Source organism: Gymnogyps californianus, unplaced genomic scaffold (genome assembly GCF_018139145.2).
Source record: "Gymnogyps californianus isolate 813 unplaced genomic scaffold, ASM1813914v2 HiC_scaffold_65, whole genome shotgun sequence".
NCBI lineage: Eukaryota > Metazoa > Chordata > Aves > Accipitriformes > Cathartidae > Gymnogyps > Gymnogyps californianus.
Window position 1 is genome coordinate 287,416 of NW_026114458.1, and position 19,545 is coordinate 306,960.

Consider the following 19,545-nt stretch of genomic DNA (forward strand, 5'->3'; position numbering starts at 1 on the left):
AACAGCTGTCTACCCTGTCCGGTCTCTTGGAGGACCCTTCTGTTGTGGGGTTGCTGAGGGTCGAAGAACAGCAGGTGCTGATTGGTACCACGACAGTCAATATCACACCATGACAGTCAATATCACATCAGCTGAGGCTCCTTGGTTCCCATCAACGAGCTGATTCATCAATTGGAGAGACAAGGAGTGATCAGCAAGACTCACTCACCCTTTAATAGTCCCATATGGCCAGTGCAAAAGTCTGATGGAGGGTGGAGGTTAACAGTAGACCATTATGGCATGAATGAAGTCATGCCACCACTGAGTGCTGCTGTACCAGACATGCTGGATCTCCAATATGAACTGGAGTCAAAGGCAGCCAAGTGGTATGCTGATTGACATCGCCAATGCATTTTTCTCAATTCCTTTGGCAGCAGAATTCAGGCCACAGTTTGCTTTCATGTGGTGGAGGGGTGTCCAATACACCTGGAATCAACTGCCCCAGGGGTGGAAACACAGCCCTACCATTTATCATGAACTGATGCAGACTGCACTGGAACAGGGTGATGCCCTTGACCATCTGCAATACATTGATGACATCATCGTGTGGGGCAACAAAGTGGAAGAAGTGTTTGAGAAAGGAAAAAGAGTAATCCAGATTCTTCTGAAAGCTGGTTTTGCCATAAAAAAGAGCAAGGTCAAAGGACCTGCACAGGAGATCCAGTTCTTGGGCATAAAATTGCTGGATGGACATCATCACATCCCTACGGATGTGATCAATAAGATAACAACTATGTCTCCACCAGCTAACAAGAAAGAAACACGAGCTTTCCAAGGCCTTGTGGGATTCTGGAGAATGCATATTCCAGGTTATAGTCAGCTTGTGAGCCCTCTCTATTGAGTGACCCAAAAGAAGAAGTATTTTGAGTGGGGCCCTGAGCAACAGCAAGCCTTTGAGCAGATCAAACAGGAGATAGCTCATGTGGTAGCTCTTGGGCCCATCTGTACAGGATCAGCTGTGCAAAATGTGCTCTACACTGCAGCTGGGGAGCATGGCCTCACCTGGAGCCTCTGGCAGAAAACACCAGGAGAAACCCAAGGTCGACCTCTAGGGTTTTGGAGCTGGGGTTATTGAGGATCAGAAGCCAACTACATACACCCCGACTGAAAAAGAGATACTAGCAGCATATGAGGGCTTTTGAGCCACTTCAGAAGTTGTTGGTACAGAAGCACAGCTCCTCTTGGCACTGTGATTGCCCGTGCTGCACTGGATGTTCAACAGAAGTGTCCCCCTACACATTATGTAACTGACGCTACATGGAGTAAGTGGGTAGCCTTCATCATGCAATGGGCTCATGCTCGAACTGCCCAGGAATCCTGGAAGAGATCGTGGAGTGGTCAGAAGGCAGAGATTTTGGAGCATTGCCTGAGGAGGTGACTCATGCCCAAGAGACACCACCATATAATGACTTAACAGAAGATGAAAGGCACTATGCTCTGTTTACCGACAGATTCTGTTATGTTGTAGGAAACCATCAGAAGTGGAAAGCTGCTATGTGGAGTCCCACACGACAAGTTGTTGAAGTCGTTCAAGGAGAAGGCGAGTTGAGTCAGTTTGCAGAAGTGAAAGCCATCCAGCTGGCCCTAGAGATTACTGAACAAGAAAAGTAGCCAGTGCTCTATCTCTATACTGACTCATGGATGGTGGCAAATGCTCTGTGGGGGTGGTTGCAGCAATGGAAGCAGAGTAACTGGCAATGCAGAGGTAGATCCATCTGGGCTGCCGCATTGTGGCAAGGCATTGCTGCCCGGGTAGAAAACATCACTCTAAAGGTAGGTAATGTATATACTCACTTGCCCAAGAACCCTGCCACTGAAGAACATCAAACCAACAAACAGGTACACCAGGCTGCCAGAATTGAAGTGGCTAAGGTAGCCCCAGACTGGGAGCATAAGGGTGAGCTATTTGTAGCTCGATGGGCCCACAAAACATCAGGACATCTAGGGAGAGATGCAACATACAGATGGGCTCGTGTTCAAGAGGTAGACCTGACCATGGAGGCCATCACACAGGTCACTCATGAATGTGAAACATGCACCGCAATCTAGCGAGCCATGCAAGTAAAGTCTTCCTGCAATAGAGGGCGGTGGCTGGGTTTTCGATATGGCGAGGCCTGGCAAATTGACTATGTTGGACCACTGCCATGAACCCAAGGCAAGCGCTACATACTCACCATGGTGGAAGCTGGTGGCTGGAAACATACCCTGTTGACCATGCCACTGCCCGAAACACCATCCTGGGCTGTGAAAGGCAAGTTCTATGGCAACACAGCACCCCAGAAAGAATTGAGTCGGACAATGGGACTCATTTCCGAAATAACCTCATAGACTCCTGGGCCAAGAAACACAGCATTGAGTGGGTGTATCACATCCCCTATCACCCACAAGCCTCCGGAAAGATTGAGAGCTATAATGGACTGTTAAAGACTATGTTGAGAGCGCTAGGCAATGGGGCATGGAAGCACTGGGATACAAATTTAGCAGAAGCCCCTTGGCTGGTTAACACCAGAGGATCTGCTAACTGTCCTGGTCCTGCCCAAACAAAACCCTTACATACTGTGGGAGGAGATAAGGTCCCCGTAGTGCACATGGGGAAGTGGCTGGGGAAGGCGGTATGGATTGCTCCTCCCATGGGAAAAGGCAAACCCATTCGTGGGATTGTCTTTGCTCAAGGACCTGGGTGTACTTGGTGGGTAATGTGGAAGGATGAGGAGACCCGGTGTGTGCCTCAAAGAGATTTAACCTTGGGGGAAAAATAATCTGTGATGTGAGTTGTATGTTGTAGGAAGTAATGCAGCAGGAACCACCTGAACTGACAGAGAATGATCTTCACAAGGAACTGGGTGAGTTCAGCAATGACCGAAACCAAGCTGATGTTGGCGCCTAACAATCAAACATACTGCTTCTCCTGTCCTGAGCAATCACCTTGACAGATGGGACCCAAGTCATAGTCTGTTCTTATGGATATTTTGCAAGGGAGTGGCAGAAGCCCATGGAATGGGAAAATAATATCTATCTATATGTTAAGGGACAGGGGATAGTAGTTAATGAGAATGTATAAATCCATATGTTGGGTATAAAGTATGTAGTATAAGTTGTAAGTGTTGGTAAGAGGGGATTTCAGGAATGAGAAAGAGATACAAGGGGATGTATCAGTTAATGTGGGACCTCAGCATGACACAAACTGTATGGAATAAGGGGTGGAGATTGTATTGGATCTGGCTGGGATGGAGCTAACTTTCCCTATAGCAGCCCTCATAGTGCTGTGCTTTGTATTTGTAGCTAGAAAGGTGTTGATAACACACCAATATTTTAGCTACTGCTGAGCAGTGCTCCCACAGCATCAAGGCTGTCTCTCCAACTCCCCCTGACCCCAGAGGCCAGTAGGCTGGGGTGGGAGGGGACATAGCCAAGACAGCTGACCCAAACTGACCAAAGCAATATTCCATACAATATGATGTCATGCTCAGCAATAAAAGCTAAGAGAAAGGAGGAGGGGCATTCATTATTAAGGCATTTGTTTTCTGAAACAACTGCTACACGTATTGAGGCCCTACTTCCCAGGAAGTAGCTGGATATTGCCTGCTGATGGGAAGTAGAGAATAAATCTTCTTTTTGCTTTGCTTCCACGCGCTGCCTTTGCTTGCTTTCATTAAACTGCCTTTATCTTGACCCACAAGTTTTTCATCTTATTTTCTCCCTCTGTCCTGCTGAGGAGGGGGAGTGAGAGAGCGGCTTCCTGGGCACCTGGTAGCCAGCCAAGGTCAACCCACCACATGTGGTCACTGAATTACTTCTTAATCAACATTTAAATACTTCTCTCAGATTCAGCTTCTTGAGAATTCAGGCACTAGTACATATATTTGATACATATATTTGATGCAAGAAAATAGCCCTGTACTTGTAAGTTTGCAGCTTCTTCTGAGCTTATCCTTTGCTCCTCCACAGCTGAAGTGTCAGAAGACAGTGGACTTCACCAAAGAAGTTTAATTCTTTTGTGGATTGATCTTGTAGAATAATATATCTCAGTGATGAACTGCCAAGAAAGTTAACTGCATTAGAGTGGAAGAAATCCTTAAAGAGGAATCGTAGTTTTGGCAAGTGCAAGATAGCTCCTGGAGATTCACACACATCTGTAACAAATGCTATGCTACTGTAGATAATTATGAAAGAACTTGTTTTGTTTGATCAATAGTGGCTATTTATTTAGGAATCCAAGAGCTATTTCTGACTGAACTGCTCACTTTGAAATTATTCACAGTGCAATGGGTATACAAATAAGCACTATACATATAACCACATTTACTGGTAGATTTTTGGGACTCTCCCATCCTTATACATACATTACCTCCAGCTTCCTTTCTCCTCTATTGGAGACTCTAGTAGACAAAGGTTAGGAAAGAACATTAAAGAACAGAAAGCATACGAGCCCACTACACCCTGAGCAAAGAACATGGGGAGGGTCAGATGCACACACTATATACAGAAGGCTAGGACAAAAAAGCAAAAACAGTTCAGCCATTTGATGAACTTGTGCAGATACGATGGAACACAAATATGGATAGCACACTGAGAAGAACCCCAGTTACTAATAAATAATTTCTTTTATGATCAGATACAATAACTTTTCAATTTTCAGCCTTAATGAGTTTTGCAAGTTAAAAGGAAAGCTCACAACACACTTTTTTCTTAATTCTGAAGTACATTTTACCAAGAACTCATTTTGATCAGATGATCAAAAATCATCAAACAAAAAAACATCATAAAAACATAAGTCAGAAAAAAAGTTGTTGCAAAGATCTAAGAGTTAATTTTAAAACAACTGCTCTAAAACAATTAAAAATATTTAGCTAACACTTTTAAATTTCTTATTTGGTTCAAACTGCTGGTCATGAAGCATTTAAAGTGCATTACACATTGGTTTTATTTTACACATGGTATAAGTAGCTATTAGACACTCAAGATCATACTTAATTTTTTAAAAGCAAACATACAATTTATGTGATACACATATACTAAAACCATAAAGTTTCCTAGCACCCAGTATTCTTTTTAGCACTAAACATCAATATTATCATAGACATCCTTTCTGTTACTTCATGTAACCTGATGAAAGTTGAAAAATTCATGAACCCTAAAGGAATTACTCTTGACTATTAACACTGAAGTACATCACAAAGGAAGTCATATCACCAAATATAGAACCTGTGTGATGGGATTTTATGGATGGATGATGATTATTTGCAGCACTTGGGAAAATCTGAGTAATGAAAGTACTTCATCACTGCAACTGCAAGCAATTACCACCTGGTTATAAGACAGAAGACTAGCATCATCCTCAGTACTAAAATTTGCTCTAGTTTAAGTTAATACTGAAACTAACTCAAATCAACAAGTCCAGAAGGGGAGTGGGCCTATTTCTTTTTCCCTCTGAAAATAGAAAAACATAAAACTGATTTTGTACCCAGTGACAGTAGAAGAGAAAAAAAAAAATCTGTTTTAGAAATGGCCCTCAATCCATTTTGTAAGGAGGTTATGATATGACGGATGCATTTGTAGTGGTATGGATTTAAGACGTGAAAAGACCCGCCACACAAAATCATACATGTCTGTACAGTTTCTATGTCATATAAGGATTGGTTATCACCAAGGGATTTTAAACTATTCATAAGTGCATTTACACCTCAAAGGACATGAGCTCAAGTAAAGTAATGCAGAAATGAACAAGAAACTGATCTGGGACCATATTTTACCAATAGTGTATGTACTAGAAAAATTCTTTGACTATACATAGTTACATAAAACTATGTATAAATAAAACTTAACTTTATAAAAAAAAATGTTACCAAAATGAAACAAAATGTTAAGAATATGAAAGTTCCTTGCATTCCAAGTAAACAACAGAGAACGAAGAAATTATGTTTTCCAGGCCCGTTTAACAAACAGAGAATAACTAAGAATAAATTCTGTTATCATTTAGCATGTAGTAACATACTACATTATCATTTTACATTTGTTAAAATAGGGCTGTTCTCACAGGCTTTTATACATTGAAAACTGCTTAAACTCTGCAGGAATATGTATATTATACAAAGCCAGAAAAAAAGCCAGGAAACAGACAAAGCATTAAATTTTTAAAATAATTATAGTATTGCAAAAGGAATTTGCAAACAGACATAAAAAGATTTCATTTTTGGTTTGACAGCCTTTTATCTTTAGCTTAAACAGTTTATATCAAAATATAATTATTTGCACATTAAAGATAAAATCCTAAGCTTTCCCATATATTCAATAATGAACTTAAAACAATATTTTATGTTCAATAAATAAAATATCAATTTTGTAATCAGCAAGACGTTAACCAAAAATGAGTATTTGCAAAGCGCCATCTTTAAAATTAAAAATTATATATAATAGAGAAAATATGTATCAATTAAGAACTAAACCCTCCCCCCTACATATCAACTTCAATAAATGTTGAAATTCCCCAGGAAATAAGCAGAATAAATGCACTTCACAAATAGACCACAGTGTACAACTCATGTAAGATGTAATAAATTTTCAATATCTTTATAATCAAAGCAGACAAAAAGCAAAGGCCATTCAAGTTTTAGGAGTTATCTAGAAGAAATAACTTTCATTTTTGATCTGATCAGAATTGTTCATATACATTTACCAAAGCTAGCAAGTGTCCATAAAAACATATGTTGAACATATATGCAATATAGAGAATAGGTATATAGATGTTAAAAGCTATGAAGAAAAAAAGGCTTTCACTTTAAAAGCTAACTCTTGCTCTTTTTTTTTTTAATTATTATTAAAGCAAGCATAGGTAAGCATTAAAAAACATTAATTTTGAGAAGAACAGAAATATGCTTTAATTTCTTAGGATTATTAGAGGAAAAGAACTAGGATTTTGGAGATGGAAACTAACTCTGAATTATAATTTGTTATGCTTTCTAAAATTTTGTAGAATGTAGAAGGTACCTTAAGCGTGCTTGAAACCAGTCAATTTTTTTTTCATTAAGAACAAATGGCTAACTCATAGTTAAAATGGAAAGATTAAGTTGAAAAGAGTTGGTTTATGAATGAAATATCAACCGAGTAAATACTAACCACAAAACTACTGGAAGAATGCAAGGAGACTGTTAAGCTTTCTAAATGGTGATATATTTTAATATCCCTTTTTGTTTCTATTCTGAAGGACATTCTGAAACGGCTTGCAGATTAAAAAGTTTTATTTCAAATTTGCAATGATGCTGGCGGGACAGTACCTGTTTCCATGTTTATATCAGTACCTTATATTTGAGATATAAAATAGGGATGAAACTGTGCTTTGAGAATTTTACCACTTAAAGAAAACCATTTTTATTCAGACAACTTCTTCATTACAATGTTATGGACAATGAATTAATAGTTTCAGTTACATAGTCAATAGTGGAATCCAAACAGGAAACTCAAAAGCAGAGAAAAGAAAAAAAAGAAGTACGAGGATGTTTTGGGAGACTCTGAATGCCATTCTTTCAGGATGGCAATTATTTATTATATAAATCAGGATGGAGTGTTATTTTGGAGGAATACATTGGGCAGAGTAGAGAAGGCTGAAAACATTCAGAAAAAGAATGGAGATTCACAGAACAGTGAGCAAGAATGAAAAATCTTCCAAGAATTTGCATGCTGAAATAAACACTAAAGAAAACTGCAGTGTCTTCTGTCTAGAAGCTAGCAACTGAGATGATAGTTCCAGTACTCAAATTATTGACTTAATAGCATATACAAATATTCTACAACCTACTTTAATATTACCACTTGTCATCACTAGGAACATATGTTAAATGATAATACAAACCCCAAAATACTTTCAGTTTAATAGAATTCTTGGAATGCATGCATTACCTTAACAACAGGATTCAGCAGAACAACACCTGATTTCTTTGTAATAATTTGCTTTGTTGTGTAATGATGGTCTATGAGCTGAGGAATAGTTGGAAACCCAGTTCCTTCAAAACGATACTGATTCTGTATGGAGGTAAAAGGAAATAATTGTTTCTGTACAAGCAAAATTTCAAAGAAACTGTAAAAGAACATTACCAAGCTTTCATCACTAGTAACAAAATAAAGAAAAGTTTGCTTTTACAGAATTAAATCTCTGTCCTAATAAATTTAATAACACTTCTACTGAAGTAAATGGAATGATGATCAGGAAGATAATAAATGAATAAATGCAAAATTACTGCATCACTCATTTAAGGCAACATAATAAAATAACTATTTATTTAAACTTAATTTTTTTAAAAAAGGAAGCTCTTCTAATGCAAGAGGTGGGACAGTTTGGGATACTTAAGCTGTGAAAGAATGAAATAAAAAGATTATAAACTGGAAGAAACAATACTAACTTCCAGAGTACCTAAGACTCTAAAAATAATAATTAAAAAAAAAACAACCTAAAAAATAAGCATCTGACAATTTAATAAACAAGAGATAAGTAACACTATCTCACCCAGATCTTACTGCGCTTTAGAACATTTGATAAAATTAACAAATCCCTAGCACAGAGTATGGACCCATGATTGGTCTTTAATAAGAAGTGTATACCAGAAGAGTCTACAGAAGTACAGAGTCTACAAACAAAGGCAGGCCATGCGTGTAATTTATAGAGAAGTTGAGCAAGACAAAATTCCTTTCTTTTCCCCTTTTACCCTTTTTATCAGTTTATATCATTTTAGATACATAATTCAACACAATGGCAACAAAACTGTGGGATCTCTTAATATTTTCTTAGAAGCATGTAAAATTTTCTTAGCAAAGAATGCTATAAGGTACTTTCAGGTACTAAGGAAAAAAAAGAATATTTTCATTGCTTATCCCTGCCCTTACACTTGAGGGGGGAAAAATGGTAAATTAGTATTTATTTCATCATCTTAAATTCTACATTACGGCTAAGTGATTGGGAAGCAGAATAAACTACCATGTCTATGTAAGGTCTCAATATCTACAGTTAAAGGACTCTTCCCACAAGACAGGAACTGCTGTAAGTCAGCCAGCAGAATTGGCAACAATAAACAAAGACCACAATAAAAAAAAAGCATAGATGGTGATTCAGGTTCATTTACAAAACTGGGCAATGAAAACCTCTACCACTGCCATGCAGATTTTTTTTCTTTCTAACACCTACAGTTAAATTCTTTGCAGAATGCGTTATACCAAGTTTCTCTTCATTAGGAATAAAAACATCCATTTCCTGTAATGTTTTATCACTATTAGTAGAGAGAGCTTGGTCATGTCACTTATTTTTATCTTATTACTGGTTCTCTATTGTAAACATGCTTTCACAGTCTAAAATACTTGTTGTGGTTTATTCCCCTAATGTCATTCACTAATTAATACTGACTCAGCTTTGCTTGCCCAGTAACACTAGTCTCTGTTCCTTTCAAATAACCTCCTTCAAATTTCTGTTCTGATGATCCAAAAAACTTTAGCATGGTTAGGGTACTGAGAGACTCCTGAGAGTTTGCTTAGCACAATAACCAGTACTGCATAACATTTCCTCATACCAGACCCAGCCTTGCACTCATCTGCTGCCATTTAAGCTTACTTACCCTCAGGGCAGACAACATTCTTTTATTCTGTGTATTTACATGGGAACCCGATTAAAATCACTAACAAACAACAGTTTGAAAATAGCATAGCCTCAAAGAGGAACAGTGAAAAACAGAGTAGCCCTTAGTGACAGCAATGAATTTTGATGCTTAAAACTGAAGGATGAACTGATTTATCATGCAAATATTTTATTGGGATTAGCACTTAAAAATATTTGCAAAACTAGAAAGAATACTTATGCAATTAAAGGACCACTGTTAAAACAGGTATATATTGTACTTCTGCTCTGCAGTCTTTGATTCAGAAGAAAATTTAAGGCCAATGGAGGCCAAACCTGTCAGTGATGCAAGAGTGTGATTTGACCAGTCACAAAGAGCTGATTCAACACTATTTATACCAATGTGAAAAAAAATTCTTACACTTTACTCTCAGCAAACTTCCCTACCAAGATGTTCATGAATCCAGTCACTCTTGTCATATGGCCATAACAATCCCACCACTTATTAAATGCTTTTTAGGGTTAATAAGCTTTTAAAAAAAAAAATTCAAGCTTTTTTTTCCACAATAAATGCAGACGATTCGACCCATAAGAGTGCATAAGGGGTCTTGCATTTCTTTAAGAAAAAAAGGTTTTAGCTTCCATGAATCTCCCACAAATTAATCCCAAGAGCAGATGAACATAAGGTGCTATTACTAAATGTACAAGCAGAGAGATCTAGTGACCTGATGTTTGGATTGTGCAATATTAAAGAGTATCAATCTTACATTTTTAATATAATACCTAAAAGAAAGTAATGAAATTATGGGAATTTATTTACAGTTCTGGAAATTTTTCTTGGAAAAGTGGATATTAAAAAGTGTCAGATTACAGATAAGGGTAGTCTCAAAGTAATACTTATAAAAAAAAAAAAATCTCTATTTTAACTGACTTCAAAGCCCAGTCCCAGTCTACATTTTTTGAAGTCCCACTGGAGTATGACACATACAATGATTTACACAAAATGATTTCAGCCACACTAAGCACATAACGTGCATTTAATTCTGCTGAGTAAGGATCAGAGCTCCAAGGATCTTATAAGATTGTGTGTATCTAAGTATAGGTAGTTTTATTGCTCTTATTTTCTCATTCAGCACTCTGTGCTCTACTTTAAGGTCATAAAAATAAAATAAAATAAACACTGACTTTTTGTCAATTGTTAAATCCTAAAAGGAAAGCTATGGGTGAAAATTAACAAAAACCCCAGACAGACCAGTGTCCATATTGATCCTATAAAAACCTTCCAACTTCTATGAAGTTTGAACAATACCACTACCCCTCATTAAAAAAAAACCAAACCAGCAACACAATACTGACTTCCCCAGGTATGCTGCATCAGTTGGGGATTTAGACCAGGAAACATAGTGTAAACATAGTTATGCTACCAAATTTGTGCATTTCTCTGTATAGTTTGACTGAAGTTTGGGAGATTTTATTGCATCAGACTGAAGTATGTTTTGTCAGTATTGCTGAATCAAAACTGAGATTGATTTGCTGGTATATTGTACCTATATTCACAGATTAAAGAGTTAGAAGCACTTCTAGTAATGTTATGACTATCTTAATTTGAATGAGTTTGAAATTCTGAAAGGTAAAAAGAAAAATACATATATAAATAAAAACAAGAAATGCATTAAAAATAAAAAGTAATACATTGGGTAAAAGCGAATAAATATTAATGTAGCTTAAAATGACCAGTTTTTCCTAAGTTAGAGAAACAAGGGGATCAATTTTGGTCTTTACTCAGAAGCATACATGCTATGTAATATTCACAAGTATTTGTGTTCTGCTGAACAAAACAACATCCACAAGGCTAAAAAGAACACATGTATCTCCAAAGCAGCATGGACTTCAATTCCCAGCTATATACAAAACAGCACAGAATATTTTCTCCTAAGTGAATGTTTCCATTTTTCAGGAAGATTCAATGGAATCTTTACAATCTGAATTAAAAGTAGCCTAATAAGCACCAACTGTGAAAATAGGTTTAAAAATAAATAAATGTACATACATAAATTAGTAGTAATAAGTTCTGGAATTTAAAACATTTACAGAAATATTTTAGTTTTTTCAACATAGGCTAAAAGATGTAGAATAGCCTCATACTTCATATTTTTCTTTTATTCCCCAAAATCACCTTTTCCTCCAATTTGAGCACTGATGGAAATATTTCCAACAGCTTTCATATTTTCATATAAAGGCTAAAGCTATGTGTCATAGTAAATTATGTAGATCCTAAATTGTTTAGCTGAAATAATTAACTTCCTGACATTGAATATTTAGTGCTATATCAGAGACGTACATCAGCATATTGTATGATAAAGTGTCTCCGTTGTCCATCTGAAAACACAGAAAGGACATATTCACCAGGTTTCCCGTGGCTCTCTCGCACCAAGAAGTCTCCTTGCTGTTTTAACAGCTCCTGGGCTTCTATTCTTGGAATTGCACCATGATACCAGTCTTGCTCTGCCAATGGTTTCTCAGTAGTTGATATTACATCAAAGAACTTGGAAAAAAAAATCAAAGAAAAATGTTACTATAATAGTACATTTTTAGAGTTTAATTTTCCATGAAAAGCATGATAAACAATAATAATTTCTATTTCTGTATCTAAATTGTGTATTTCTATTAACAAACAAAATTAAGGCTATTCATTTACACTAAAGGCATACTGATCACCTTTTTTTCTATTATTTAAAAAAATACTGACCAAGCTATCAGCCTTTCTCACTCAAGGATGATATGATATTTCTGCCATATAGGATTGGGAAAGAGAACAGAAACATCCCACTGATGCATGCAAGAGAAAAATTTGACACAATGTAACTCTGGGCAGACTAGAGGCCACCTGCACTTTTAAGGTCTCCCTGAGGAGTTGTTCAGGTTAAGATGACTTATCTAACAAAAAATAACACTAGGAAGAACTTCAAACTCTCAGAGAAGGAACAAGTAGACCCCAGAAAGGAAGCCTACACAGGACTTCAGAGGGTTGTGATCAGTGGCACAAAGTACAGTTGGAGGCAAGTCACTAGTGGTGTACCCCAGGGATTGATACTGAGGCCAATACTGTTTAACCTCTTCATTAGTGACCTGTACGCTGGGACAGAGTACACCCTCAGCAAGTTTGTAAACAATGCAAAGCTGGGAGGAGTGGCTGATACACCAGATGGTTGTGATGCCATTCAGAGGGACCTCAACAGGCTGGAGAAATGGAGAGAGAAGAATCTCATGCAGTTCAACAAGGGGAAGTGCAAAGTCCTGCACCTGGGGAGGAATAACCCCAGGCACCAGTACAGGCTGGGGGCTGACTGGCTGGAAAGCAGCTCTGCAGAGAAGGACCTTCCCCCCAAGAAGAGGGTCCTGGTGGACACCAAGCTGACCACGAGCCAGTAATGCACCCTTGCAGCAAAGAAGGACAACAGCCTCCTGGCCTTCAACAGCACCTACATATAGGACTAGCATAAAACATAAGTATAGGCAGCCAAGTCCCCTTCCTCCTCTTTGGCTGGTAGAGATAGAAGGTCACTAGTGAAGGCACACACATGGCACTCTCTAGATTCACAAGCCCACACACATTCATGGATCCCCTGAGTATCAGCACGGCCCCTCTGTCTGTCCGATACCACTGCCTGGATCCCAGGCCTTCTTACCCACTCCACAGGTCTCCTACTTGCCAGCTAGTCCAGCTCGATGCTTGTTAGCAGACACATGCACTCACACACTCATCCCACAGGCACTCTACACTCACAAGTCCCCCTGGGTATACGAGCACGGACCCTTGCCCGCCTGATATCCCTGCCCAGACCCAGGGCCTCCTACTTGCTGGCTAGTCCAGCTTGAAGTTTGCTAGCAAATTCCACACACACTCCCCTACACACCAGGTTTGGAGAAGATACAGACACTTGGACACCCCCTCCCAGCAGCCGGCACCAAGCATGCGGGCTGTGACCCGCAGTCCTGCTCCAGCTGCTGGCACTGAGCCCCTCACTTGCCTCACTCATGCCAGTCCCTTCCAGTAGCTGATTTTTGGGACACACACTATTCCCATCCCAGTGGCTGGAGGCAAGAGACCCCCACTCGCTCCAGTAGCTGACACTACAGGCCAGGGGCACCTACACACCTGGTCTGACTCTAGCAGCTGGCACCAAATCCACTCACGCCGGTCCCCTCAGTACCTGGCATTCCAGGCACAAAGTCTATAGGACCCTACCTAGGTCGAGAGCGCTATGGCCCCTACAACTACTGATGCTAGGACTCTCACTTGCTCCAGTAGCTGACACCACAGGCCAGGGGAGCCTACCCCCCCCTCCCCTGCCCCTGACTCTAGCAGCTGGCACCAAATCCACTCATACAGCATACAGGTCTCACCAGTAGCTGATGCTTAGTCCTTGCAGCGCACACACACGAGACAGAGAGTGAGATAGTTAAGAAAATATTTAATAAGAAGATATAAGAAGATAGGATAGACTGTGGTGATCAGGTGCAGGGCTCAGCCAGACAAGTGTACTGACTGGTCCCGTTCTACCTGTGACCAGCCCCTTTGATAGTCTTTTATGTCTACCCTCTTTGTTCATCCCTGCTCCCCCTTCCCCTGCACGCTGCCTCATCAGTTGGCATAGTTCCACCTACCCCTCTCAAACATCCTGGACCCTCAGGTTTGCATTCTTATCAGTTGCAAAGTCCCTGTTTGCCTGCAGTTTCTTGATAGCCCCTCAGTTAGTGTGACTGACCAGGTTTGTTTCTGGTTATTGTCTTTGTTAAGGCTAATTGGTCAGGTTTTATGTCTCTGTGTTTGTCTCCCTCCCTTTCCTTATCCTACCAGATGAAGAAATAAACACTCTCACACTCCACATATCCTAACCAATTAGTGTGATTGGCCAGGTTTGTTCCTATCATGACCTCCCTTATCGTTTGTCCCTCAGGTTTGTCTCTGTATGTTCTTGTTTATGGCTCCTTTGACCAGATACCCTTAAAGGAGCAGACACTCTCCTTCCACATACCCTTACATATTTGAACATTTATTGTTCAGACGTTGCATTTGACTGACCTTTGCTACATGATCAAGAAATGTTACGGGGTTCAAAGTGATAAAACCGTTCCCACAGAAACACATTTCTACTCCAAAAGAAACACTTCTAAGGATAAAAAAGAGAGTTCAATGTCAACAAGCTAGTTCATGGCCTTCACAAAAAAAGGTTAAAAAAACCACGTCTGACAATTGCAACAGCTCCTATAAAGTGGATATTATCCACTATGACCATGGAACTAATTTTATAGCTTACAAAAGAGGCAGCCACCAGATAATAACACCTGCTTATGTTCAAACTGGGTGAAGTCTGAGTCACTGATTAGATTATCATGTTCACATCCCAGAATAAAAACATCTTTATTACACAGAAAAAACAGGGAACATTTTAGACATTGCTAATTATGGTATTGTTTATAACACTAACATCAACCTTTCCCCTTCTTTTAAATTTGTTTAAACAAATATTTATTTCTTTAGAAGAAAGCAATGAAAATTCCACAAGGTATCCTATGCTTATTGTCTCCTACCTAACATTACCTTTAATTTTGGTCATATACTATTGGTTAATCATAAATGAGGTAGAAATCCCTTTATTTTTTCTGATGAAACAATCAGTAATTGGTCATGTTTTGTATGTTATTGAAATTGTATTATTTTTTATGAAAAAGTCTTCCTACTCCAACATATTTTCTGTATGATACAATATTCACCCTGACTGCTTATTAAAGGAAACATGGCTGAAAGCCCAGAAAGATCAGTACAAATGCAAGATGTATAATCATTTTAATATTGATTTCAACTCGATTTATCACTTAGCACTAACATTTCTACTGCATTTTCTAGTTAGAATAAAATGGATTAAATACAAGAAAGGTTAGTCTCTAAAGAAGATAGAAGAAAGAATGTTACGGGCACAAAATTAGTTTACAATTCCCACCTATTTTCTTAGCAAGTTTAATAAACAGTAAGCTGCTTGAAATTGCTAACTAGATATCTGAAAGAAAAAGTTTACATTCTAGGCCTCAGTGTTTTACAATTTCACTGATGAAAAGATCTTTTGCCCATTTTTATGTACACACTCACAGGAGCATTTTCAAATAAGTGACTGAACAGCTTACATGGAGAAAATTTTTTCTAAGATTTTTGCTGTTATTTTTATCTTCCAGTCAAATTAACAATTAACATAAAATCATACAAAAGGAGAAGAACTCACACCGAAGAATTTCTACTTCCACCCCCAATCCTTTTTTCCCCTTTTCTTTTTTCTTTAAAGATTTCCATTTGTTCCCACACTTTGCTCATGAGATAGTTCTCTTTCTGTGGGGAGGGAAATGCCCTCATACATTTCTTCATGCTCTTCATGTACCCATTAGAGTCTTTTTTGCTTATTATTAATCTCCTTTCCTCCCCCTACTGAACAATCCATTGAAACAGCAGTTTTTCTCCAACAACAGTAAATGAAGCAGTCTCAAGCTGCTTTTTCAAAGCCTTTTTCGAAGCTGCTGCTTTTTTGAGTGAACAACTGAGCAGAATATTGTATTATTTCAAACTGTAAAAAGAGAGAATATTCTTGCACTCGCACTGTCAATGAAAAGACAATAATAATGGAAATTATATGTTAATAACAAATAGGTTACTTAGTACTTCATTTTCATATATATTCTGAGCTCATATTTTGTGTACAACTTTATTTTCCACATTTAAACAAAGAAAACATTCTGTCAAGAAATTTTTTTCCCTCCCCACGTAAAAGAGAGGCACAGACATGGATTAGAAAGTAAAGCAACACATTTTAGTCAATATTTTGAGACATTTCCCCATGGAGTATCTCTCAACCCTGTCACTAGGCTCAGTGAAAACTGATTCATTCCCACATTGTATTGGGTTTGCGTGGCAAGGTTTTGGTAGCAGAAGGGCTATGGGGGTGGCTTCTGTGAGAAGCTGCTAGAAGCTTCCCCTGTGTCTGATAGAGCCAATGCCAGTCGGCTCTAAGACATACCCACTGCTGGCCAAGGCTGAGCCAATCAGCAACAGTGGTAGTGCCTCGGTGATAACATATTTAAGAAGGGGGAAAAACTGCTGTGCAACAGCAGCCAGGAGAGAGAGGAGTGAGAATATGTAAGAGAAAGAACTCTGCAGACACCAAGGTCAGTGAAGAAGGAGGGGGAGGAGGTGTTCCAGGCACTGGAGCAGAGATTCCCCTGCAGCCCCTGGTGAAGACCATGGTGACTCAGGTTGCCTCCCTGCAGCCCATGGAGGTCTATGGTGGAGCAGATATCCACCTGCAGCCCATGGAGGACCCCACACCAGAGCAGGTGGATGCACCCGAAGGAGGCTGTGACCTCATGGAGAGCCCGCGCTGGAGCAGGTTTGCTGGCAGGACTTGTGACCCTGTGGGGGACCCACACTGGAGCAGGAGCAGTCTGTTCCTGAAGGACTGCACCCCTTGGAAAGGACCCATGCAGGAGCAGTTTGTGAAGAACTGCAGCCCGTGGGAAGGACCCACGTTGGAGAAGTTCATGGAGGACTGTCTCCCGTGGGAGGGACCCCACGCTGGAGCAGGGGAAGAGAGCAAGGAGGAAGGAGCAGCAGAGACTACGCATGATGAACTGACCACAACCCCCATTCCCTGTCCCTCTGCGCCGCTCGGGGGGCAGGAGGTAGAGAACTTGGGAGTGAAGTTAAGCCTGGGAAGAAGGGAGGGATGGGGGGAAGGTGTTTTAAGATTTTATTTTATTTCTCATTATCCTACTCTGATTTGATTGGTAATAAAGTCAACTAATTTCCCCAAGTCGAGTCTGTTTTGCCTGTGATGGTAATTGCTGAGTGATCTCCCTGTCCTTATCTCGACCCACGAGCCTTTCGTGATATTTTCTCTCCCCTGTCCAGCTGAGGAGGGGGAGTGATAGAGCGGCTTGGTGGGCACCTGGCATCCAGCTAAGGTCAACCCACTACACACATATACCATATGAAACCAAAATCAGCTTCACTGAAGAAATGAAAAGTCTTGAGTATTCCATGCAAAACCAACCCTATAAAAGTAAAAATGCACAGACCTGAAAATTATAAGATAAAAGCAATCATATTGGGAAAAAAAACCCCTCTCTTAGAAAGAACATTCCTCTGTACTAAGATCATCATTATTAAACATAAAAAAATTAAAAATATTTAAAATAAAGGAAATTACTCATGCAGTTATCCCATAAACAGTAACGGATGGCTGTGACAGGCTGAAATCCCTCATTGGCAGAAAACAGACTAATTTTATCTGAAGCGAAAAATTTGGTATTCAAAATGCAATTCATTCAGACTCTTCATTCAGTTCATGCATAGCACAGTATCAGAAGTACATGATATTTGTCCCTTTTTTTGTTTTCTCTCCTCAGCTGATTAAACTTACATCTCTTGCTATTATAGACAACTGACTTGTATTTTCTCTGATAAAAGCCACCTGAATCCCTAACCTCACTGTATTTTCTGCAAAACTGTATGTTTTCCTATATTACCTTTTACCTTCTTCTTCTGAGAAGCTGTAAATCATTTAAGTACTAACACATAATTAACCTCATCTTTGCTAAACTCCTGGTTGCTTGAAGAAGTACAGGGTTGGTTTCTCTGCTACTTTCTTTAGGTGACACTAAAAAAAAAAATTAGTTTTCTCTAATTAAACACAAAATTAATTAAACTTCTCTCTCCAATTAATTATGGGACAACATTTTTGGAATAATACTACATTTAAACCAAGATATGGTTTCCCATTAACATTTTCAATATATTTAAAATGTATAATATGAAAACAGGTAGCTAACATTATGTTTTTATTTAGACTAGATTCTATAAAAGAATCAGTACTGGTCCTTTTTCTACTCTGCTTCTAGATTCTATTTTGCATTGCTCTATTTAAAACAAACAAACAAACAAACAGATTGTTTTATGTATATTTTTTTAATAATACACCTTCCATAATCAAGTTGTATACTTTGTTGATGGATATTAAGTTTGAAGTACCAGTTTATACATTTAGTGATCAGCACAGTTATGTAATTGTCAACAGGAAAAAGCTGAGCAGCTAATCACATTAAGAGCTAAGTACTAATTTATGAAGCAAATTTTATCTGTATATGCATGGTTAGCTTTTATAATACACAAGAAATCACTAAATCACAACACACAAAACCAAAACAAAAACCTGAGTGGTTTATATACTCTGACTTTGAAGCTCATTTAAATAAAAGCTAATCTAGAGTACACTCATTAATTAGATTTGACTTTCTGCCTGAAATTACCCAATTCTGTTCCCATTTCTCCCAAACATATTCCAAAGCTTCAGTAATCCCACTGTATTGGGTTTGCGTGGCAAGGTTTTGGTAGCAGGGGGGGCTACAGGGGTGGCTTCTCTGAGAAGATACCAGAAGCTTCCCCTATGTTCGATAGAGCCAATGCCAGCCGGCTCCAAGACAGACCTGCAACTGGCCAAGGCTGAGCCAATCAGTGACAGTGGTAGCGCCTCTGTGATAACATATTTAAGAAGAGGGGAAAAAGTTACTGTGCAGCAGCAATTGCAGCCAGAGAGAGGAGTGAGAATATGTGAGAGAAACAACTCTGCAGACACCAAGGTCAGTGAAGAAGGAGGGGGAGGAGGTGCTCCAGGCACCGGAGCAGAGATTCCCCTGCAGCCTGTGGTGAAGACCATGGTGAGGCAGGTTGTCCCCCTGCAGCCCATGGAGGTTAACGGTGGAGCAGATAGCCACCTGCAGCCCGTGGAGGACCCCATGCTGGAGCAGGTGGATGCCCGAAGGAGGCTGTGACCCCATGGGAAGCCCATGCTGGAGCAGGCTCC

At 39.2% G+C, this 19,545-nt stretch overlaps 1 protein-coding gene across 1 annotated transcript in view; it reads right to left on the reverse strand.

The window, feature by feature from the left end:
• The window catches only part of LOC127029049 (tyrosine-protein kinase Fer-like), a gene marked incomplete at its 5' end in the record, with an annotated part of 129,437 nt that overhangs the window by 76,223 nt on the left and 33,669 nt on the right, over nucleotides 1–19,545 (reverse strand). The window contains 2 exons of the mRNA XM_050914711.1: nucleotides 7,936–8,058; nucleotides 11,979–12,182. Of these exons, the coding sequence (XP_050770668.1) occupies nucleotides 7,936–8,058; nucleotides 11,979–12,182 (327 nt within the window). The remainder of the gene's footprint in view (nucleotides 1–7,935; nucleotides 8,059–11,978; nucleotides 12,183–19,545) is intronic.